General features: G+C 47.3%; 1 protein-coding gene across 4 annotated transcripts in view; it reads left to right on the top strand.

The window, feature by feature from the left end:
• Window positions 1-10,315: 10,315 nt before the first annotated feature.
• LOC146023205 (urea transporter 2-like) overlaps window positions 10,316-24,812 on the top strand; it is a 45,494-nt gene continuing 30,997 nt past the window's right edge. Inside the window, exons 1-2 of one of the 4 annotated variants that reach the window (XM_083155342.1) lie at window positions 13,985-14,038; window positions 18,491-18,550. In XM_083155342.1, the coding sequence (XP_083011468.1) occupies window positions 14,000-14,038; window positions 18,491-18,550 (99 nt within the window). In that variant the 5' untranslated portion in view covers window positions 13,985-13,999. Of the gene's footprint in view, window positions 10,414-13,890; window positions 14,039-14,781; window positions 14,839-18,490; window positions 18,551-24,812 lie in introns of those variants that run through there. The other 3 variants (XM_083155350.1, XM_083155346.1, XM_083155345.1) reach the window with 3 other exon arrangements.

Below are 24,812 nucleotides of genomic sequence, written 5' to 3'. Positions count from 1 at the left end.
TTCCGGACACATGTTAATTACACAGGTTCTGTGGCAGTTTTAAATCAGTTGAAGTGGAGTCTTGAAGTCAGCAAGCCACAGAACCTGTATAATTAATATGTGTCCGGAATTAAAGGGACTAGGTGGTAACCCTAGTCTTGACACCTGATAAGTTTTCTAAATCAATTTGGATCCCTGTGCTGGGTAATTCTCCGGGACTTTCTCCTCAATCCACCCAATACCCAGGAGACGCTTACACTGATTTTCAATTCTGGTAACTATACCAATCACATTGGCATTTACGAACTGTCAACTCATCTATTTCTCATTGGAGCAATTATGCTAGCAGAGACTGTTTTTTAATCATGAACACTTTTTATTACCCAATTACTCTTTTTACTTTTTCTTTTTCTCATTTTTTTTTTAATTTCCTTCCCCCTACCCCCCCCCCACTTCCCCACACCCTCTTTTCATAGAGAATTCTCTTATAAGTATCATGTATATTTGACCCCAATGTAATAAATTTATTTTTTATTGCTTTAAATAGTCGGTATTTTATTCAGTCAAACCCTAGCGCTGTATACTTATTGCTGAAAAAGGTGGTTGCTGCCATGACTGATATGTCACAGCAGTCCAGCTGCCAGAATGACATTCTGGCGGCTGCCATTAACAACCTTGCGCAGCAAACCAGCCGCCAGAATGACATTCTGGTGGACCTTGCCAGCACCACCAGGGCGCTTGTTGCGGGCCAGTCAGCTATTCCACCTGCTGCCCCACCCCATGCTGCCAGAAGGGAGATACCACCACCCCCTTCCTCAGCAGCTGGGTCTCCTCAGCCCACGGTCCGACGAGGACAAAGACTGGCTGCCCCCAAGTCCCCAACATCCAAGGGGAAAAAAGGGAGGAAGAAATGATGTGGTGCCACCTTATTGACTTTGTGTGGTTTGCCCCCAAATCTTCACCTTAGCTCTGGAGTGCGAACTCTATTGATTCCCGTGCAAAGGGTACCAAAATCTGTAATTCACAATCTAGAAATGTAGGGTCTTGTTTTTATGTTGTGGATCCTGGCTAGCATAATTCCTGGATGATGCAGATCCGAAGCTGGTGTGGCCATTGATTTCACCATGCACCTGTTGGGTCTCACATGTTTCATGTAATGGCACATTTTGTTCTGTCTGTTTTTTTTTTTTCCCACAAATTATTATTGCAAAGAAAAAAAAAATTATAATTTTGCTGTGATGCTGAACATCAATAAATTATTTTACAAAAACTTACATTAACGTGTTGGATGAGAAATGTTTTGTGTGCAGTGTGGAACACCAATACATTATTTGTTTGTATGTGTAACACACATCATTGAGTATGCTGTTGAAGTGGATGAAGTGATGGCGTAATCATGGTTGCCTACCTGACCCTCTCCATGAGGGAGAAAATGCTCTGTTCCTGGACTTACCTGGTAATATATGATTGCCATCACCTGTGGGGAGCTAGTTATTTGAGAATAAAGGTGTTTCACCACAGGTGATAGCAATCATACATTACCAGGTAAGTCCAGGAACAGAACATTTTCTCCCTCATGGAGAGGGTCAGGTAGGCAACCATGGGGTTAATGTGACATTTGTAAGAGAGGAATACAGATGTGTCCTCGATTCCCAAACAGCATTGATGGACGGTGATAGTGAGTGGTAGAGGTCAAGATGTGTGTTTCCACCAAGCATGTAAAAATGGTTAGTGTGAAACCGTCACCAAATAAGGTTCAAAATTCCATGTTACAGAGTGGTGGGCAGATGTAGGAATCCTTCACCAGAGATAGGTGGTGTCAATCATGTCCTACCTGCCATCTTACATACAGAGTGTGAAAAAGACAGTTAGGAGCAGATTTGCTGCTTACACATCAATGTCCAAGTTAACAATTTGTAAGGTTGTTTTCCAGAATGTGTGCATGAGCACACCTACCAACATGACCCTCTCCAGGAGGGACACAATGCTCTGTTTCTGGACTTCCCTCATAATGTATGATTGCCATCACCTGTTTCACACATGTTAATTGATAAGAAAGGTGTTTCACCACAGGTGGATATAATCATACATTAAGAGAGAAGTCCATAAACAGAGCATTGTGTCCCTCCTGGAGATGGTCATGTTGGGAGGTGTGCATGAGCAGGGCAAATTTATTAAACACTAGGTGATTCATCACGCCCTATGGGCGCTCTTCACACCGTCGTAAGGGGCTGCGCCCCCTTAATTTGTGAACATTTGTATATGAGAAAGATGGTTAGAATTGTATGAAAGATGTCTGTATTGCAGCTTGAGTTATAGGTGAAATGTGTTACATAGAGAGCTTATGATGTGGAAGGGGGAGTGTATTGTTTTGTTTAATTAAAAAGCAGTTACAGAGTAAGATGTACATTGATAGTGTGGATGGTACAGTGACATTTGTGGGTGTGTGGGGGGGGGGGAGTGTGTGCATGTTGTTTAGGTGTGTGTGTGCAATAGTATAGTAGGGTGTTTCTGAGTCAGCGGCTCCCCACTGGCAGAGGTCACGACACAGGAAAACAGGAGGCTGGGTAGTGATAGGGGTGTGTGGGCATAAGGGGGACTAAAGAGGAGGGTGGGGGACACTGTGCAGCTTCTGCCAGTGGGTGGGTGTCCAGTGTGGCAGTACAGGAGTACAGGACGGTGGCCCTAAATCAGTGTCTCCTCCTACTGGGTGGGAGTTAGGGTGCATGAGAGCAGGAGGCTGGGCTATGAGGCATGATAGCGGTATGTGGGCAACACAGCATCAGCGACTCCCCAGTGGTGGAAGTTACGGTTCAGGAGAGCAGGAAGCTGGGTAGTGATAGGGGTGTGTGTAAGTGTAAGGAATATGTTATAGAATGCATTAGATATGCAGGTATTCAAAATAAAATGTACCATTTATCTCAGTATGTGTCAAAAACAAAGTAACCTAAATAAACTCGTTCTACATTTACATTATTTCCTTTTAAATGTAAAACAATAGGTACCAGTAGCAGAGGCATAAGTTCATCCCAGTCGCCCAGAGGCAAGTTGTAGTTTGCCCCCCCCCCCACCTTTAAAAAAAATCAAAAACAGTATTATATAGATAGCCATGTCATCCAGTTTACAGGAACCGGAGTCCGCAGGGAATTGACAATGCTTCTACTGTGTGGTACAATGTGTATAAGGGACACTATGGTTTGGTGTAATGTGTATAAGGAAAACTACTGTGCGGTGTAATATATAATAGGTATTACTGTGAGGTGTAACATGTATAAGGGACACTACTGTGTGGTGTAATGTGAATTGGTAATATTCTATGGTACCACCCATTCCCCACAAAGATATGCCCCTTTATTATTGATACATGCCTTCGGCACACTCTGTGTGGCTTGTGGGGCTGTGGGTTGTGGGGCACCAACTCTCTTTCTGACACAGGGCATCAAAATGTCTAGCCACGGCACTGACCCCAACACCAGGACCGTGGTGACCCCTGGCCCAGGTAATATGTGAGAATATGAGGCCCTCAGCAGAGAGAGCAACAGAAGAAGTGGTATCAGTGGAAGAAACCCAGGGGTTCATAATGGCCCAGAGAGAATCCCTTGGAAGGCAGGGATAACCAAGTGTAGTGATGGTGCTGGCTCCTGAAAGGGAAACTGCAGGAAGTCGGCAGTAAGGGGTAGGGCCAGATTAACAATGCAGCTCCAGACCTCCCCCAGACATCTCCTCGATGTCGGCATTTAAATACCAAGATTCCCAACTTTTTCGGGGGAGAGGACAGGGCTGAAATGAAGCAATGTGCATCATTTTAGCCCCGCCTCCTCCTCAAAGACCTGCAAATCTCGGTATTTGCAGTACTGAGGGCATGGTCTTTGTTAAAAGGGGCATGGTTTCACAGAATGTCAGCAGTCTTAAAGCCACGCCCCCGTTTTTATGCTGTTGGGACCTAGCCAGCGCTCTGAGTGCTACTGGCCCTGCCCCCTCTCCTTTCTGTCTCTGTGAATAGGCGCTGTGCACTTGCACACAGCATCTATTCCCCGCTCTGCTAAGGGGGACTCCTCACCAAACCAGTCCAATACACCCGCCCACCCCCGCACACGAGTCAATCGGGTGGGACATTGGGAACGTGTACAATTAGCGGGACTGTCCCACCATAATCAGAACAGTTGGAGGATATGGACCAAACGGCCAGATGCACTAAGCTTCAAAGGTGATAAAATGGAGAGTGATAAACAGGGGTGGATCCAGGATAAAAGGACAGGGGGGGCACCATGATAAAAGAGGATTTGGGAAGGGGCGGTGTTTGTGGTGCCAGTGTACATGCTACGAGAGCGGCAGAGAGAGGGTGGGAATGGGAATAAAAAAAAGGCGCTGGCATTTAAAGTACGCAGGCCCACCATGGCGACAAAAAAAGTGAAGAATGTAGTTGTGCGCGCGCCAAAGGCGCGCTCCGGAAAAGGGGGTGTGGCCACTCAAAAGGGGCGTGTCCTTGAGTGTAGTGTACAACACCATATACAACTTCTACACATTATGCAACAAAATACTAGACCCCATTATACTTGCCCCTTACACATGATGCCAAATGGAATGTGCCAAAATTCACATAATGCCACATGGATTGAGCCAAAATTCACATAATGCCACACGGATTAAGCCAGAATTCACATAATGCCACACAGATTAAGCCAAAATTCACAATACGCTTCATAAACAGGGACATTGTCCACCAAAGGCGCGCATTAAACATTTACACCATAATATCCAATACACGTTAAGTTACACGCCATTATGTCCATTATGTATTATGCCAAACACCATAATGCCTATTAAAAATTATGCTACATAAGTGCTGCTTATCTACATGCTCATTGCCAAGGGTTCCATGCTCATTGCCAGAGGTTCTATGCTCGTTGCCATGTGGGATTACATGCTCATTGCCAAGGGGGAATACATGCTCGCAGTAAATGGGGGACAGCCGCAGAAGTGATAGCCACTGACAGTGGCAGAGCCTGGCTGTATTCAGAGCACTGCAGGTCCCGGCTATTTGAAATAATACCCCTTTCACACCAGAAAATGCATTCCCAGGTTGGCCCCTTACACCAGCCTAGTCCCTGCATTTTCTGGTGTGAGGGGGAGAGAAAACCACCCCTCCCCCCCTTTAACCAGTTATCTCATTTAACCGGCTATATCTTCGGAACCAACTGACCCATTTACATGAGACAAGAATCATATTGAAGAACTTTTGAGTGGGCTTTGAATGATTTTGGTCCAGTGAAACTGGAACGTTTGGTTCCAGAGTAAACTGCCCTCAAAGAATCTCTGAAACCGATTGACCGATTTGGACCAGCCTGGTATCATATTGAAGGCCCAGCGATTTGGAATTGAATGATTCAACCACAAGCTTCTGTGATGCCAGGGAAGGAACTGACAGCCGTCGAAACCGGGTGTGGGTCAGAATTGACGGGTCCCATATTATCTTAGGGGGAAAAAAATGTTACAGCTTTGCCAGGCGATATCTCCGGTTCCTGGGGGGCTAGAGACACAGGGCTGGGCTCGTGCCCAGGTCCCCCCCCCCCAAATCCGCCACTGGTGATAAACAACCAACCAATCAGCTCCTGCCTGACATTTTTCAAACACAGTCTGTGACATGGCAGCTAGGAGCTGATTGGCTGGCAGTTTATCACTCTCCATTTTATCACTTTTTGAAGCTCAGTGCATCTGGCCCTTTAAGTCTGCAAATAATGGTTTTGCTATTTAAATTCTTAAAGCACTTTATCTGATACCTACAGCAGAGTTGAAAATGTTTTACCTAAGCATACAGGTGAGTGTGGACCCATCCGTATATCTTCACAAAGCAGTGAGTAGTTGCAAAGCTCTGTTGGAGAACCAAAGACGTAACTAACTCCCAAAGACAATGGAGTCACCTGACTCCGGGCTCTAAGCCCTAAAGGGGCACCTGCATATTTAGCTCTGTGGCACGCCCACTGCTGTTGCCATGTCAACACCTGATATAGGGGACAGGATGGCTCCTGCCTGGTAACGCTCACACTTTTTTTATTTAAGGGGAGGGGTCAATAAATTACCAACTCGCCTCCGGACGACTGGGATGAATTTATGTGGCTTATACATGTAGAGATTTGCTCAGCGCACAGTGATGTGTTAATGAACTGTCGGGGTCAGTGTTCTCCAGTGACAACACTGGCCCTGACCAATCAATATCCAGCATGCTGGATAAATAATTAACGCATACCTCCCAACATGACCCTCTCCAGGAGGGACACAATGCTCTGTTTCTGGACTTCTCCCTTAATTAATGATTGCCATTACCTGTGTTGAAACACCTTTCTTATCAATTAACCTGTGTGAAACAGGTGATGGCAATCATACATTATGAGGGAAGTCCAGAAACAGAGCATTGTGTCCCTCCTGGAGAGGGTCATGTTGGGAGGTATGATTAACGGCATCTGTTCAGTGCAGGGAAAAAGGAGGGAGGGGGCCCGGGGGCTTCCCAGTTGCTAGGAGAGTGCTGGGCAAGCCCCTTCAAATGACAAAAACAGAGGTTGCAGGACAAAGCCACGCCCCCTGCACCCAAGGCCACACCCACTCTCCCCTTAGCCCTGCCCTCTTTTCGGACAATTTAGAAGTTATCAAAGTTGGACGGTATGGATATGTCTTCGAACAACATCATTCACAGACATATTTGGGGTACTACCCACCAACGGGCTCGCGATATATTGGTCATTCGATTGGACGCATGATACATTGCTTTGAGCGTGCCCAGCTTTGCGTGCTAAGACGGTATTGTGTTATGTCATTAAGTCACCCAGGGACAGACTTTGGAAAATACATATCTGTGGATTTATGCTGCAGATTCTGCTGGAATGTCAAAAATGTTGACTGGATTAGAGTTTTTGTTTTTGAAAATAAAATGCATTCTGACTTCATACAGTATGATATACTTGCCCATTGAAGGGGCATGGGTCATTGGGTGGACACTGTCTGTGTGTACCGTGTCACCTCGCATGGCCCGCTGCACATACCGTGCTTTGGGCACGGTGCCTCACTGCGCTCGGCACACTGTTTTATTCTCCCACCAATTCATAGTGGATGGTAGGGCATGAAATACCGCCTGTCGGCACGTGTCTGCCTTAAGAAAATATTGAAAAACTCCATGTCATCCTTTTGACTGTCAACCTTGCCATTGTCGACCTGCTGCTTGTGTCAACGTTCCAACCTTCTCAACCCAATGCATGTCAACCAAACTTTTCTCCCCAGACAAAACCAATTATTTCAAACTAGGTGATTCATCGCGCCCTACGGGCGCTCTTCACACCGTCGTAAGGGGCTGCGCCCCCTTAATTTGTGAACATTTGTATATGAGAAAGATGGTTAGAATTGTATGAAATATGCCTGTATTGCAACTTGAGTTATAGGTGAAATGTGTTAAATAGAGAGCATATGATGTGGAAGGGGGTGTGTATTGTTTTGTTTAATTAAAAAGCGGTTACAGAGTAAGATGTACATTGATAGTGTGGATGGTACAGTGACATTTGTGGGTGTGGGGGGGGCTGTGTGTGCATGTTGTTTAGGTGTGTGTGTGCAATAGTATAGTAGGGTGTTTCTGAGTCAGCGGCTCCCCACTAGCGGAGGTCACGACACAGGAAAACAGGAGGCTGGGTAGTGAAAGGGGTGTGTGGGCATAAGGGGGACTAAAGAGGAGGGTGGGAGATACTGTGCAACTTCTGCCAGTGGGTGAGGGTCCAGCGTGGCAGTACAGGATGGTGGCCCTTAGTCAGTGTCTCCTCCTACTGGGTGGGAGTTTGGGTGCATGAGAGCAGGAGGCTGGGCTATGAGGCATGATAGGGGCATGTGGGCAAAACAGCGTCAGCGACTCCCCAGTGGTGGAAGTTACGGGTCAGGAGAGCAGGAAGCTGGGTAGTGATAGGGGTGTGTGAGTATACGGGGGACTAAAGAGGGGCTTAGGGGTGCCCTGAATTGCGGGAGGGGCGCGGAGGGTGCCATGAATATAGGGAGGGAGGGGGCGCAGGTGTCGGTGAATCGCGGGAGAGGGCGGGGGTCCGCAAAGCGTGGGAGGGGGCGTGAATTGCGCGAGGGGGGGTTGCGAATCGCGGGAGGGGGTACACGGGGGGTCCGTGAATTGCAGGAGGGGGGGGGGGGCACGGGGCGCGATTAATCACCTAGTTGGTTATATATTCTTGTAGAAGGATGGTAGGATGTTGCTGTCATTCAGAATGCATTTACATAAACAGTAATAGTAGCAGTAAAAGGTCTGACTGAAAACACCTACAGTAAAACAGAACAGGTGTTATGTATTATACAAAGAATTGGTTGATGATGTGTAGGTTGACGTGCACATAGTTCAAAGTTGTCACTGGAAAAAAATTGCTACAAGAAAAAATCAACACAGAAAGTTCAACACATGTAAATGTTGACATAAGTGTGGCACTTCATCGGTGTCCATGTCGACACATGAGAATGAATATGAAAACATTCAATAAAAGAAAAATAAATCTTCAAAAACTCATGTCACCCTTTTTCATTGTCGACCATAGCCGTGCCAGTGTTTTGCATGTGCCATTTAATCCTGGGGTTGCTGTGAATCACGCACGGGGGTGGGGGGGGGAGGGAGGAGGTGAGGGGTGTCAGCGAATCACGGGAGGAGGGGTCGTGGGTGTATGCCGTGAATTGCGGGAGGGGGGGTCGCGGGGGGGTGTGGGTGCCGCGAATCGTGGGATGGGGGGGGGCACGGGGGGTTGCAGTGAATCGCGGGAGGGTGGGTTGCGGGGGTGGGGGGTTGCCACAATGACAGGAGGGGGGGTCAGGGGTGGGGAATCGCGGTAGGGGGGGTCGTGGGGGCCACCGTGAACCACGGGAGGGGGGCCCGGGGGGTTGGCGCGAATCGTGGGAGGGGGGGTCGCGGGGTGCCTGATCGTCTTGCCTCCAGTAACACTTACCTAATCTTACGCACGTTCTGCTATTTTTTTACCCCTATATCACTCTCAGGGGGAAATTTACTAAGATAGCAGTTCTATTCCAGTTGGCATGTTGCTATGGGCAACCAATCAGATACTGGACCTTATTCAGGTCTGTTTGCAAAGGGCGTTTGTTCGCAGGGGGACCAATGTTTAGTTACTGTGCATGCACATTCTGCACATATGCAGGGTGCGTGCGCCCACTGTGAGTAGTTGAATCGTCGGGTGCATGCACCCAGGACATATGTGAACGCCCACTGTTTTATGGGCATTCCCATTGGAAAGCTGGGCGTTCTCATTGTAATCAGGCCGTGGCATGAGCGCCTGGGTTGGGCAGCTGACATCACCGGATGCCAGCTAGCTGCCCACTTCCTTTTGAACTCAGAGCACCCTTACATATGCGTGCACGTTCCACTTCATTCGATGGTCGCCGACTATTGAATTATGTGGGTGTTCCCGCTGCCAGTGCAAAGGAATGCGCCTTGCGAATGGTGGGCCAGCGTGCCACCATTTGCAAGGCTGGGTTAGGTTGACTCGCAATGATGTGAATACACATCTGCAGGGCCGGTGCCGGACACAGGAGCCCCCAGGCGGGTTGGGGGAACTCCGACGCTCACCTGTTCCCCAGCTCCCTAAGTTGGGGGGGGGCGGGGATTGCGGCAGACCAGCGCCGCTCCACAGGGAGGGGGGGTGCCAGCGCTCACCTGCTTCCCCGGGCATTGCGCCGGCAGACCAGCCGCTCCACACGAGGGGCGGTATTGCCGGCACCGGGGTGCTGGGTATTTGGCCGGTCCACACAGGTGGGTTCCGGGATGCTGCCGCGTTGTTCCACGGGGGGGTTGTCAGGGGCGGGGGGTGACGGGGGATGCGGCCAGTGCCACCAGGGGTGGGGAGGGGAACAAGTCCACAGGAAGAGAGGGGAACGGGTCCAGGGAGAGGGGGGTGTTGCGGACGCTGCCACCACTCACCTCCATCCGGGGTGGGGGGACCTGCTCCAAATTGCCGCCCTCCAGTGGCCGGCGTCCTAGGCAAATGCCTAAGGCTGCCTAGTTGTGGCGCTGGCCCTGCACATCTGCGCCAACCAACCAGAATAACCCCCACTATCTATTATCTTCTAGAAGGTGCTAAATAAATACATAGATACGGATTGGTTGCCCATAGCAACATCCGCAATAGAACTCACAACTTAGTAAATTTCCCACTCAGATTCTGGACAGAAATTTCCGCAGCCAGTGGAGGTGCTGGGTGCCCTGCAGAGCATCACCTCTTACCTCTCCCTGACACAACAGGGTATTGTTAGAGATTTGGTAGGAAAAGTCTTTCATGTGACCAAACGCTGCAGAACATCATGTTTCAGGAACACTTGGCAGAGCTGTGGGGTTCTGCATCGCTGTGCGGATCGTGAAAAGGCTCCTAAGGAGAAAACACTACGCACCCTGCATTAGTAAGTGGATAAAACCCATGTTTTTCATTGAATATACTTTTTATTGATGAACTATTGTTTACAATGTTTCTTGCGGGCACGCAGGTGGACAGATGCCAAGGAGATTATCGCCGCTAGACTGACACATGCTTCAGTGCTCTGAAAGTTTTGGAAAGTTACTGGAGTTCAGTCTTTTATGTCACAGTGGATGGTAAAATAGGGGAGATGTTTTACCTTATAACAAGTGATTTTATCAATATATAACAGACGAGTGATGTTGATGTATAATCTCCTGCAAATATCTCTGTAAACCGATGTTATCGCTTAGAAGTGGTGAGTTCGGATGATATGACATCAATGCAAAGTAACAGAACAGAACATGTGTTCTACAAAGGATGAAACAGCCCATGTTATGAATAAATAACAATGTAATATAAATAGATTAGGGAAAGATTAGTAAATGCTTGAAACACATTGAACTTTGCTTTAGAAACACATAGGGGTACATGTAATAATCCTAGAGGATTCGGTATGAAATCCCAACGGTCAAAATCCCGACAGGGTCAAAATCCCGAATGGGTCATAATACCGACAAGGTCCAAATCCCGACAAGGTCAAAATCCAGACATTTAACATCCCGACAAGGACAAAATCCCGACATTTAAAATCCCGACAAGGTCAAAATACCGACATATAGAATGTACAGGTGAAACTCAACATGACTTTCGGTCGACAGGTCGCGAGGTCGACATGGGTTTTTTCACTGTTTTTATACCCGAATGTCGACACAGTAGACATAGACACAGTTGGAAGTGAACTGCAGCCCCTCGCATCGCTCTCTTCGCTCGCAGTGCTTTGGGCATTGTGCCTTGCTGTGCTCGGCCCACTATTTTATTCTCCCACCACGCCCTAGTGGATGGTGGGGCATGTCGGGTCAAAAAACTGTGAAAAAACCCATATCGACCTCGCGACCTGTCGACCGAAAGTCATGTTGAGTTTCACCTGTACATTCTATATGTCGGTATTTTGACCTTGTCGGGATTTTAAATGTCGGGATTTTGTCCTTGTCGGGATTTTAAATGTCGTGATTTTGACCTTGTCGGGATTTTTCCTTGTCGGTATTATGACCCATTCGGGATTTTGACCCTGTCGTTATTTTGTCCGTCGGGATTTTGACTGCATCCCGTCCTAGATGATGGAGATTTAAGACTTCCTGCAAATGGTTTTGCCGCTTTAAAAATACAAAAGTTCTCACCCAAAATCCTGCACCTTCTGCAACTCAGACCCTGTTACATTTACCCCCATGGTCTTGTCTGGAAATATAAGTGAAATACTGTAACCGATGGATCACACGACTGGCCTCATTTGGCTGGCAGAATCCAGGACACTCCCACTCCGCTGGCGATCGATTGTATGTGGCAGCTGATTCGCACAATGGATCATAAGCACATTGTTAAAACACATTGTGGAGGTGATTCTAGACTGTACCGTCCCCTGCGTGTTCGCACAAGGGAGCGATGTTTTGCTGCTGCGCATAAGCATAAGCATTTATGTGAAAATCGATGGTCGGTGACTATCGAATGATATCTGTCCTGCGCGCAAGTTGCGAATAAATGTTTAAGTTCCAGTTAAACATATTTACTTAAAAGTCCACATAAAATCATATGCGTAAGGAACAGTATCCGTTTTACTGACAAAATTCCTTCTCCCTATTTCTCATTATAGAGGAACGGTGAGAGAAATCCCAATGTGTTTCATCGCTTGCCAATACTTCATCAGGGGCGTATAAAATAGTAACATAGTAACCTACTGTATTAGTGGAGGATAAAAAAAGATGTACAGTTTGTCCTTTAAATCCAACCTTTTGCAGCACCTGTTGGAGGGTGTGGTCTAGATGTGATATCCCCATTTGAATTATTTGAATGACTGTATTTACATTGGTTCAACTTTGGGCTAAGTTATGTTTATCTGTTTTACCCCTGAATGTATATATATATATATATATATATATATATATATATATATAGTTTTCCAAAACGGCACTCAAAAAACGTAGGTAACATCAGTGGTGCAGGGTCCAATGTAGATTAATAGAAGTAGCACTTACCCAACCTTGCAGTAGGAAAGAAGACAGACCAGCACTCGTTTTTAGGTAGAACAAAGAAAAATGGATTGAAGAATATTTTTAACATAGCAAACATCTTATAGAACATCAAACAGACCCGACAGGCTGTTTCCACTGGATTCCAACCAGGGGTTGGTCACCCCTGAAGAAAACTGGTTTGAATCCAGTGGAAATAGCCTGTCGGGTCAGTTTGATGTTCTATAAGATGTTTGCTATGTTGCAAATATTCTTCAATCCATTTTTCTTTGTTCTACCTAAAAATGAGTGCTGGTCTGTCTTCTTTCCTACTGCAAGGTTGGGTAAGTGCTACTTCTATTAATCTACATTGGACCCTGCACCACTGTTGTTACCTACGTTTTTTGAGTGCCGTTTTGGAAAACTGTATATATATATATATATATATATATATATATATATATATGTTTGCCCAACCTTATTTTAAATGTATTCATTTGGATTCCTAGGTCCTTTTCACTCTCCATTTTATCTTAAATGTACATCTGCCCCCCACCCCACCCCTTATCTGAAACCAATGATTTGGTAAACTTTTCTTAATGGAATACCCGAATGTGTTCAGATACTGTAGATACTCAAGAGATGATATACCATCAGCTGTATTTACTTGATATCACATCAGACACACATAATACATCCAGAGAGGATACAATTTGTACGTCTGTAGTGGGGTGAACCTTGTTAGAGTCCAGTTTGTATCCAGATTCTCAGAACCACCCAACGCGTTTCATCCCTTAGGACTTTTTTCGGGGTGTTAATAATACTTGTGGCGGCTTCGCTTATCTTTAAATGTTTGCCAAAGCAGCTCAGGATGAGACGCAGAGAAAGGTATAGTTTTGATCTGATTGGTTGCTCACAGCAACATCCCTTTCAAAATAGAAGTATAATCTTATTTAATGTTCTCCCTTAGGGTCTAAAGGGATGTACAGGTATACATACTATACATACTATAGTATAGTAATCACTCACCCATATACATGACCTCTTCTGTTTAAGTTTACTGACATAAACTTTCTTCATGGAACAATAAACTAACTTTGGACTACGGACATATGGCTGAGTGATTGAGTGAGGAATTGAATTTGAAACTCTAGGAGGAGCAGTAAAGCTGTATTACAAATCTGTGCAGGATAAGAGAGGTGCTGTACATATATGTATTATGTATAGATAGACAGCAGACCCTAACCTAGTCTATTATATAAGACACCAGGTTCACCATTCTTGCATTGCTGCTGGCTGCGTTAGGGGCTCATTCCGGTTACCGTTATAAAACAATGTGATCTACAGCTGTCAGATACCCGGCGAAGGAGCGATGGGTGATTTGCTATTTGGAGGTTTTGGTGATTTTCCAGACCCTCATTAGAGGAAGGATCTGCTGGGATTGTAAACAGACCCCAGAAAAGGGTGGGACAGTGGACTCTAATGCAGTAATAAAAGTCTCCACTGACGTTCCACAGCTCAGAGCTCATGAGAAGTGCAGACATTCCTACCACACTGGTGCCCCAGGTAAGACTGTACCACCTGCAGTATGAGGAGGATTATTGTATTTCTATGTCCTCTGTATCTCTGTATTGTATTACTGTATATAGACCATGAATAATGGTTTTAGACAGCTGTAGAATTTTGAATATGCTATATGATTTAAGTTGTTTTGTGACATTCTATTTCCATCCTGTACTGTCCACAGAGTTGAAGTAAAGTTAGGCAGCAATTACTGTTATATATATATATATATATATATATATATATATATATATATATATATATATAACACAATGTTACATATTGTTGGATGGATTTTGGGGAATGCAGAACAAGGCATTTTATATTATTTGTATGCTACATGGTAAATCAGATTCTGTCAATCATTTTCTAGGATGCAATAGAGCAGGGGTCTTCAACCCATGGCCCGCGGGCCACGAGTGGCCCGCGGAGCTGATCTCAGTGGCCCACTGCCCGCCAGCCCGCCATGCACAGGATTTTTTTAAGTAAAAGAAAACGCTGCCGAGGGAGGCAGCGTAATGGAGTCCCCCCGGGTGCCGCCTACCCGATTTCCATTGGCTGCAGGCAGGGCAGAAGAGTGGATCCAGCGCGGCTGAGGGAGGAGGAGGCACGTCTGGTCACGAGCTGGGGAGTTGGGACCCGGCGAAGCTGCGGGAGGAGGAGACGCAGCTGGCGGGAGCAGGGGACCCGGTGCTGGAACTGCAGGAGGAGGAGGCACAGCTGCTGGAGGGGACCCGGCGAAACTGCAGGAGGAGGCATGGATGGTGGAAGCAGGTGACCCGGCAAAGCTGCAGGATGAGGAGGTACAGCTGGCGGGAGCAGGGGACCTGGCAATGCTGCAGGCATTACTGGGGGCATTGTGTGTGGGGCATTACTGGGGGCATTGTGTGTGAGGGGCACTGCTGGGGCATTGTGTGTGAGGGGCACTGCTGGGGCATTGTGTGTGAGGGGCACTTCTGGGGCATTGTGTGTGAGGGGCACTGCTGGGGCATTGTGTGTGAGGGGCACTGCTGGGGCATTGTGTGTGAGGGGCACTGCTGGGGCATTGTGAGGGGCACTGCTGGGGCATTGTGTGTGAGGGGCACTGCTGGGGCATTAGGTGAGGGGCACTGCTGGGGCATCATATGTATAAGCAGGAGTACTGCTGGCATTATGGTCTGTGGCATAATGGGCATCAGTTTGGGGCATAATGTGCAATGGGCATAATTTTTGTGTGGATTAATGTGTAATGGGCATCACGGTGTGCGGCATAATGTGTAATGTGTATTATGGATAAACAGTGTAACAGTGTATATTGATTTAAGTAGCCTTTCATTGTTTGGGTTCGATCTGTGAGGCGTACTAGGTCACTGTGTGGGCCTTCATGTTTATATGTCACTGTGCAGCCTTCAGTCAACTTAAGCGTGTGAGGACAACGACCATTCCTGCGGTAACCAATGTCTGGTCATGCAGGTTGCAAAAGAGGTGTCAGGTAATTGTTTTCCTGCTAGTTCACACTCGTTATAATTAGGCCACACCCCTTTTTTGGGAGCGCGCCTACGGCGCGTGCAATTTATTCAATATCAAATTATATATGGGGGGGGGGGGTAGAGTATAGTGGCCCTCGGGCTTCACTGGATTTTTTTAGGTGGCCCACGCTGTCTTAAAGGTTGAAGACCCCTGCAATAGAGAAAGGATTAGACAGTACCTGACTGGTTGCTAGGGACAACACCACTTTTCAATTTTAGAAGCGCTAGAAAATGTACCCCTTATTGTTAACCCTTTGAGCGCCAAGTGAATTTGTCCAAATTGGTGTAAAAATTGCCAAGCAAACATTTGTATTCATCGTAATAGTAATGTTACCTTATATAGGAAATATGAGCTTTTTTTACACAACATTTTTTATTTGAATTTATATAACGAATGGGAGCGACGCCGGCGCTCTCTCGCAGAGATGTTTGGCACTCAAAGGGTTAAAGTGTGTTTCATTATTAAGAAAGGGGCTGATTCAGACTGAATTTGGCCGGACGACGATCACTTTTGCCTCCACCCCGCTGCAGTATAATCCTGCCTTGCGAATGTGTGAGCTCGGTTTGCACATGGGTGTGTACGGATGCGCATCCACAGCGAATATATGTCCAAATCCATTCATATTTCACTCACCATTGACGGAGTTCTCCAAGGGTCCTTAGCAGAATCTCTAAGCGGCTGAATAAGTCCTAGACTACATATAAAGCAGCCGCTGCAGCTGAATAAGTCCTAGACTACATATAAAGCAGCCGCTGCAGCTGAATAAGTCCTAGACTACATATAAATCAGCCGCTGCAGCTGAATAAGTCCTAGACTACATATAAAGCAGCCGCTGCAGCTGAATAAGTCCTAGACTACATATAAAGCAGCCGCTGCAGCTGAATAAGTCCTAGACTACAAATAAAGCAGCCGCTGCAGCTGAATAAGTCCTAGACTACATATAAAGCAGCCGCTGCAGCTGAATAAGTCCTAGACTACATATAAAGCAGCCGCTGCAGCTGAATAAGTCCTAGACTACATATAAAGCAGCCGCTGCAGCTGAATAAGTCCTAGACTACATATAAAGCAGCCGCTGCAGCTGAATAAGTCCTAGACTACATATAAAGCAGCCGCTGTAGCTGAATAAGTAATATACTACATATAAAGCAGCCGTTGCAGCTGAATAAGTCCTAGACTACATATAAAGCAGCCGCTGCAGCTGAATAAGTCCTAGACTACATATAAAGCAGCCGCTGCAGCTGAATAAGTCCTAGACTACATATAAAGCAGCCGCTGCAGCTGAATAAGTCCTAGACTACATATAAAGCAGCCGCTTTATATGTAGGCTAGGACTTATTCAGCCGGTTCTGCAGCAGAGATCTTACTCCCTTCCCCAAGCAGGCTTAAGCACGCTCCGTTTTCACTATCACTACCAGCGTTTTAACATCCACGCCATCCATTTTTCTTGGCACTCAAACGAAACGTCCGACAGTCAGGATTTCATGCCCTACAATCCACTATGGTGGGAGAATAAAATAGTGCAGAGTTCAGCGTGGCACCATCCCCGAAGCATGGCGTCCAAGCATGGTGTCGACATGGATGGCCATCCACTCGCTGCCAATGTGGTCCCCGCCACATGGGCAGGCCCAGCTCTCCTCCCCCCACCCACAGCTGGATCCCTGTAGGTTGGATAGACCTCCTCTTACCACCACTGTGGTCCCCGCCGGGTGCATGTTGGAAGGCCTGGCTCTCCTCCATCTTCCTGCCCTGGATTCTGCAGCTGTATTAACACCTTCCCCTGTTGTAAATTTATCCCTGCTGTCCCTGATGGCCCTATGGCCCTGCTGTCACTATCAGTTCCTGCTGTCACTCTGCCCTGTTGTCCTTCTCCCTGCCCCTGTATTCCTGCCCCTGCCTCTTCCTGCCCCTGCCGTCCCTCTTCCTGCATCCCACTCCCTGCCTCTTCCATTCCTCTTCCTGCCACTGCCTTCCCTTCCTCTGCTGTCTCTCTCCCTGCGTCCCTTCGAATCCTCTCCCTATGTCCCTGCTGTCACTCTCCCTGTCCTTCTCCCTGCCTTTGTCATTTTTCTCCCTGCTGTCCCTTCACCCTGTCACTATGGGCCTTATTCTGATCGGTGCGGCCCGATCAGAATATGCGGCCGCAACCGTGCAGGCGAATCCCCGCCTTCCATACGGATCGCCACCTGCCGTCCGTACGCGGATATGTGGCGATCCGCATGAAATTGGACGGGGATACGCCTCCTCCGTCTTGGGAGCAGCCCCTGCATTCGATGGTCGCCGAACATCGAATGCAGGGCCGCACGCTCCACCAGGTCCCGCAACACAAGACCACACGGACACTTGTCCGTGTGAAATCATGTATGGGGGCGGGCAGCTGACATCCGGCGATGTCAGATGCCCGCCCCGTACCCACGCGTCACGGCCTCATTACCATGCATACGCCCCGTGTTTGCATGGGAACGCCCATGAAACGCGGGGCGTATGCATAGGGTAATGAGGCTAAGTAGCCCCTCACGCCCCTCTACGCCCCCTGTGCGGCGTATAAAGAATCCGTGCGGCGAAATCGCCTGCACATGCGCAGACGATCAACATCGGCGGTCCGTCCGCATGCGGGAATATCCGCACCGATCAGAATAAGGCCCTATGTCTCTGCTGTCCCTATCTCTGTCTCTGCTGTCCCTCTCCTTGCCCTCCCTGTCACTATGTCCGTTCTGTCCCTGTCTAGGTCTCTGCTGTCCCTCTCTCTGTCCCTGCTGTCCCTCTTCCTGTCCCTGCTGCCACTCTCTCTGTGTCCCTGCTGTCCCTCTCCATGTCCCTGTTGTACCTCTCCTTGCCCTCCCTCTCCCTGTCACTATGTTCCTGCTGTCGCTCTCTCGGTCCCTGCTGTCACTGTTCATGCTGTCACTCTCTCTGACCCTGCTGTCATTCTCTCTGTCCTGACCACAGCCTCCACCACACAGCCGATCAGCCGACCACAATCTCCTCCTCTGCCGATCACAGCCTAAGGTAAAGTAATCTTACCCTGCTGCCTTTCTCTCTCCCACTTGTATGTCCCTGTCTCACTCTGTCTGTCGTCACTCTCTCTGTCATCACTCTCTCTGTCCCTTCTATCCCTATAACCCTGCTGTCCCTCTCTCTGTCACTACGTCCATGCTGTCACTCTCTATCCCTGAATTTTGCGTCATTCCGTGTGGCATAATGTGACTTTTGGCTCATTCTGTGTGACATAATGTTGAATTTTGGCTCATTTTGTAGGGCATAATGTGAATTTTTACTCATTCCCTGTGGCACAATGTGAATTGGGGTTCATTCCATGTGGCATAATGTATAAAAGGCACTATTACTAGATAGTATAAGGGATTCTATTATTGTGGTGTATGAGGGGTATATGGTGTGGTACATTACACTTAAGGACACACACCCTTTTGAATGGCCACACCCCCTTTTCTGGGTATATTTATGTGTGCGCGTGTGTGTGTACATATGAATGTATATATGTGTGTGCGTTAATGTATATATATATATATATATATAATTATATATATATATATTCATAACAATAAGTCAGCTTTAAATCAGGCGTGGGGAGGGGGGCACCGACATTCATCTTGCCTCCGGGCAACTAGGATAATAATGGCAATAGTTGCAGGACTCAACTCACAGTGCTCTGTGAGGATCAGATCCAAATAAGATCCTGCTTTCAGTGATCCAGTACAAGACATTTTGCACACATCATTTTATCATGGTTTAAATGCTTAGACCAACTGCCATGTTCATCGGTTCAAGTTCCTTCTTTAACCCTCTCTGGGGGTTATTCTAGTTCACTCTTTCTGACAAAATCCTTCTTAGATGGACAAAACCATGTGCACTGCAGGTGGGGTAGATGTAACATGTGCAGAGAGAATTAGATTTGGGTGGGGTTTTACTTCAAAGTGAGATCTATATTGCAGTGTAAAAATAAAGCAGCCAGTATTTACCCTGCACAGAAACAAAATAACTCACCCAAATCTAATTCTCTCTGCACATTTTACATCTGCCCCCCCTGCAGTGCACATGGTTTTGTCCATCTAAGAAGGATTTTGACAGAAAGAGTGAACTAGAATAAGGCCCTCTGTGAGAGATGCGTAAAATATCAGGGGCAAACGCAGGATTTTCAGAAGGGGGTTTCCAGAGGGGCTGAGCAAAGCACGTAGATGGACACTTACAGTAGGTGACCCAGCATGTAGGGCCTGGATCAGTAATTTCCACTAATTACCCCTTTACTGCACAGATGGTGGGAGAAGGGGGCATTGGGCTGAATGAAGGGGCCCTGATACATAACTTCCAGGGTGGTAGAGGATGTTTAATATGCAGAGGAGGGGTGTATAGTGGAGTGGGCTTATTATTCATAATTTTCTGGTGGGAGGACAGCTTGCTTGACTCCAGATATCTCCAGTTCCCGGAAATAGATTTCTTAGGTTTTAATGGAATTAAAAACTAGAGAATCCCACCTACCAAATGGTATTGGGGACTAGGGGATCAGAGTTCAGCAGGCAGAGCAAACTGCCAATGAGTATATAAAACTACAGATGTAGCGGGTCTTATTGTTGCTGGCGATCCGCCAGCAACACGGCGCTCCATCTGACTGAGACGCGCGTGCGTCCCCCACGCACGCGCGTCTCAGTATCCGGTCGGCGGGGCGGCGAGGCGGACGCAATCCTGTCCGCCTCCCGCTTCAGGGGGCTGCGGGGGGCTTCAGGGGGATGCGGGGGGGTGCAGGGACCCGGTGTAGACACCGGGCGACCGCCGGCAGCACCGTCGGAAGGGGACGCGTGCGCACCTCGTGCGTGCGCGTCCCCTTCCGGCATACAGATGGCGCGGGGCAGGGGATGGCGGCTGGCGTCGCCATCGCCATCCCCATGATAGATAAGTCCCGCTCCATCTGTACATACCAGGTGTGTGGAGCTGGATCAGTAACCAGCTGCTGGAAGGCTGATATCTCTGGTTCTGGGAACAGTAGAGACAAGCTACTAGTGTTCATCAAAGGGGGAGAGTCCCAGCTTTTGGAATTTACCCTCAGAAACTCTAAGACAGAACCTGAAATATCTGACTGGGAAGAGCAATTAACAGGCTTGGATGGGGACCACTGCTTTGAAGTCAGATATCTCCGGTTCCCAAGGGCCGATTTTTAAAATTCTTCTACCCATTGAAAGAGGGGACCCTCAGCTTTCAGTATAGGGCCCTTAGACCCCTGCGTGCGCCACTGAATATCTGCTAAAAATGCCAGCGTCATTCACATTAGTTATATAAATTCAAATGAAATTGTTGTGTAAAAAGAGTTTATATTTCCTATATAATGAAACATTACAGGTCATTATGATGACTAAAAAATATGTGCGCTGCAACTTTCACACCAATTTTGACAAATTCACTTGGCACTCAAAGAGTTAAAGGGTTAGTAAGCATGACACACCTAAATGGTCATTTGCACAGATTTTCTGTAACCCGTAGCAACCAAACAGATGATTTAGATCTGTTCAGAAAGTGAAAGTTAACTATATGTAAAGAGAATCTTTATGTGGTCTATAAATTGTATTCAAGGCTTACGCTGGTGTGTGCTAGAGCACACGTGTGTTAGTTGTAATAACACGTTACTGTAGCTTGTGTCAGCGAGCAATAAAACAATAAAACAATAAAAACAGCATTAAAGTCAAATAACAGCAATAAAATGAGTTACTGCTTAGTGATAATGTTATTGCTCTTTTTCCGATATGTCTGCACCTCTGGAAAGCCGTCTGGGAATAGGATGTTTATGGCTGGGAAAAAAGGGTCCTTACCCTTTACTTGCCCTGTGACTTCGCTCCGGCAGTCTGGATATTGTATTTGTAAAGCTAAAAAAAGAAAATGCCTTTAGTTATGGCGGCTCTTACCTCGTCGGAGGAGAGGAGCTGCCAAGATGACGCCCCCCCCCCCCCTCCAATGCCGCCACTGCTGGTCCCCGCAGGTCCCCGCCTCCTCCATCTTTTTGTCCTGATCACCATCATGGGACCAGCGCATGCAGGGTAGCCTCTTTGGTACTGTGCATACCGTGGCCCCAGCCTCTATGGGGCTGCTTCAGGAGCAATCCCGTAGAATTGTATTGACGTCCCAGGGCCGGTGCATAAGCAGTATCGTCCGCGGTATGGCCCATGCACAGAACCAGGTTTTGGGGCAGCCCCGCAGAGGCATCCTTGAGGGAGGGAACACCTCCCAATCATAGGCAAATCTAGAGTTATGGCAGTGGGTGGTCCCAAATCCAAATATCTAAGTAGGGGGGGCCTAAGCCGTGCACCGAAGAGGGGGCGTGGCCTCATGGGACGGAGGCATGGCATCACAAAATGGGGCGTGGTGTTACACTTTAGACCACACACACCGTAACGCCCATTACACATTTTAGCCAACTCCGTAATACCCATTACACATAAATAAACATGCCGTAATGCCAATTACCCATAAGGCCACACACCATAATGCCCATTACACTTTGTGCCACACATCATGATGCCCATTACATACTATGTAACAAAACGTATTACATATTTGACACATACAGTAAGTGCCGCTTACCTACGTGCTCATTGCAAGGGGGTTCTTGCTCTATGCCAAGGCGGCTTCATGCTCGATGCCAAGGGGGTTTCGTGCTCGATCCCATGGGGGAATACATGTTTGTTGCCGAGAGGGAGTGAAATTGCTCATTGCCAAGGGGGGAGGGAATTTCTCATTGCCAAGGAGGGAGGGAATTGCTTGTTGGGGTCCGCAGCCAATCAGGAGCGACTACCAATACCACCAATGCCGCTCCTGATTGGCTGCCGGCGGTCCAAAGGGAAAACTGAAAATATCGATGCCGCTGCTTAGACTACAACAGGGCAGCGCACAGCGCTCTCTGCCCGGCTGTCATATATTTCAATTAGGTGCGTCCAGCGGCGTGAGACATACCCCTTGGCAATGAGCAATTACTTAGACTAAACAGCCGGGCAGCACACAGCTCTCTCTGCCCGGCTGTCATTTCGTTAAATTTTAAGAGGCTGGTGGTCCGGTGCACCCCTGGACCACCCCTTAGATTCGCCTATGCTCCCAATGGGACTGCCTTGAGTGACTGGCAGGTCTGACTTCCAATAGGAAGTCACTGCCAATCCCAGTGAAGCCAGAGTAGTCCCACTGACTGCATCTGGCTTCACACAGTGGGGGATTTTACCTAGGGGGGGCTGCCTATGGGATATAGGTAAAAACCACCACTGGGTCTCATAATTTATTATGTATTGACAGTTTTTATAGTTCAACTTCTCACATTGGGCCTGATTCAGATTCGCTAGTCAGCGTCTATTCGCTGCCTAGTAAACACGTGAACGGCGCCCCACCAAATGCACGCCCTCCGCCAAGCGAACACCCACCCTTGCATGCGAACAGAGTCGTTCGCAATACACATCCGCTCACATGCGGCCGCACAGGAGAAAAATCATTCGAAGGTCACTCACCACTAGACTGACTTTTATTTTGGGTGGAGATGGGTGAATTTGCCCCAAGTAGGCATTGACACACCTGCATATGCCCAGCATTTCTGTGGGTGCACTCTGTACTTCATCAAAACAATTCTTAGCATTGTAGCTGAGCAGATCTATGTAGTGTGCGGCTGCAGGGGATTGGCTATGTGGCTGCACACTACATCTATCTGCTCACTTCTTATGCAGGATCAAAAAATTTCAGTGAGTGGTGTGTTTAACTAGAATGCAACAGGGTATAGGTTTGAATCCTGGGTATGGCAATACATTGATTTATAATAAAGGGAATTGTGATTCTTTATTGTGGGAAAAGGCATCATAACATGGCATTTCTCTGGGATCAGTTTTGGCATGCCCCTTCATCACAAGGGCTCGTGCCTTATGTCCCGAGTGGAGGGGAACCAATTCTCTTTCAGGCACAGGGCACTAATAGGTCTAGTTACAGCTCTGCATATAAACCCCTTTGCTGGCAGTGCCGAGGCTAGTGCCTGCATATTCCGCTGCAGATATACTGGCCTCGTCAGCACAGATATTGCAGCCAATTTGATTAACCATTGTTTAGATTGCCGAAGCTGTAAACATCGCTAACTATGGTAGTGATGGTGATCCAATGCTATGTTCATGCTAGGAATTGTTTATTCGAGGGATCATGTTTAAATTTTGAATGCCTAATTTTGTACACATCGTTGTCCACATCAGTAATATAACATTAATATAATCAGTGTTACAGTATAGGTAATATAATGACCCCAATTCACATTATGCCAAACATTGGGGTTGGTTCAGACTTCAATCCGGTATAGATGGGCAAAATAGGGGTGTCCACTCTGGGTGGCTTTATCAAAGGTGGGTCACACACCCGTGTTTCGCCACTCTGGGTGGCTTTATCAAAGGTGGGTCGCCCACCTGCGTTTCACCACTCTGGGTGGCTTTATCAATGGTAGGTGACCCACCATTGATAAAGCCACCCTGAGCGGTGAAACATGTCAGGAAGCTGTTTGGACACACGCCGCACAATAGTGCCCTCAATTTACATTATGGCACCCATTAATGCACATTATTCACATTATGCCACACGGTAGCTGCCCTTATCCGCTATACACCACGCAGTAGTCTGCCTTTTATCAAATTATGCCACGCAAACCCAAATTATGCCAGACAGTAGTGCCACTTATTGACATAACATTACAGAGCATTGCCCACAATTCCCATTATGCCACACAGTAACCCTAATTCTTTCCTCCCGCAGCCTAACCTTAACCCCCCCCCCCCCCCCAACATCAACGCTAACTCTCAACTAGTGCCTAAACATCTCACACACACACACATGGCCTAATGCTAAGAAAACAATATTAACAATGACAATAAATATACAACTGGAACTGACCCTGAGGGACAGAGCTGGGGGGCGCTCACCAGGAGTGGAATCACCTGCAGCTGGTTGATAGTGGGGATCGTTAGTCCCGTAGAAAAATTGCAACAACAAAAAATGGTATAGCAGTGCACAATTTTGAGAATAAATGAAAAACTATTTTAGATTGGATGATCTTTAACCAAAATTTTAATAACACACAATATGATTTAAAATAATGCGCATATACAGTAGCATAAAAAAGTAATAAAACAATAGAAGAGCACCCCAATAATATGCTTAGTGCCACCGGAGAGTCCGTTTTTATTATTCCCCTGGGAATAGATGATCTTAGTAGAGATAGTTACCACCCTTAATAGGGTATGTGAGTCCTCCAACA

The sequence above is a fragment of the Crinia signifera genome, chromosome 1, assembly GCF_055691185.1.
Source record: "Crinia signifera chromosome 1, ASM5569118v1, whole genome shotgun sequence".
In the NCBI taxonomy this organism is placed as follows: domain Eukaryota; kingdom Metazoa; phylum Chordata; class Amphibia; order Anura; family Myobatrachidae; genus Crinia; species Crinia signifera.
Note: the sequence above shows the minus strand (reverse complement) of the source record. Positions and strands in the feature narration are given on the sequence as shown.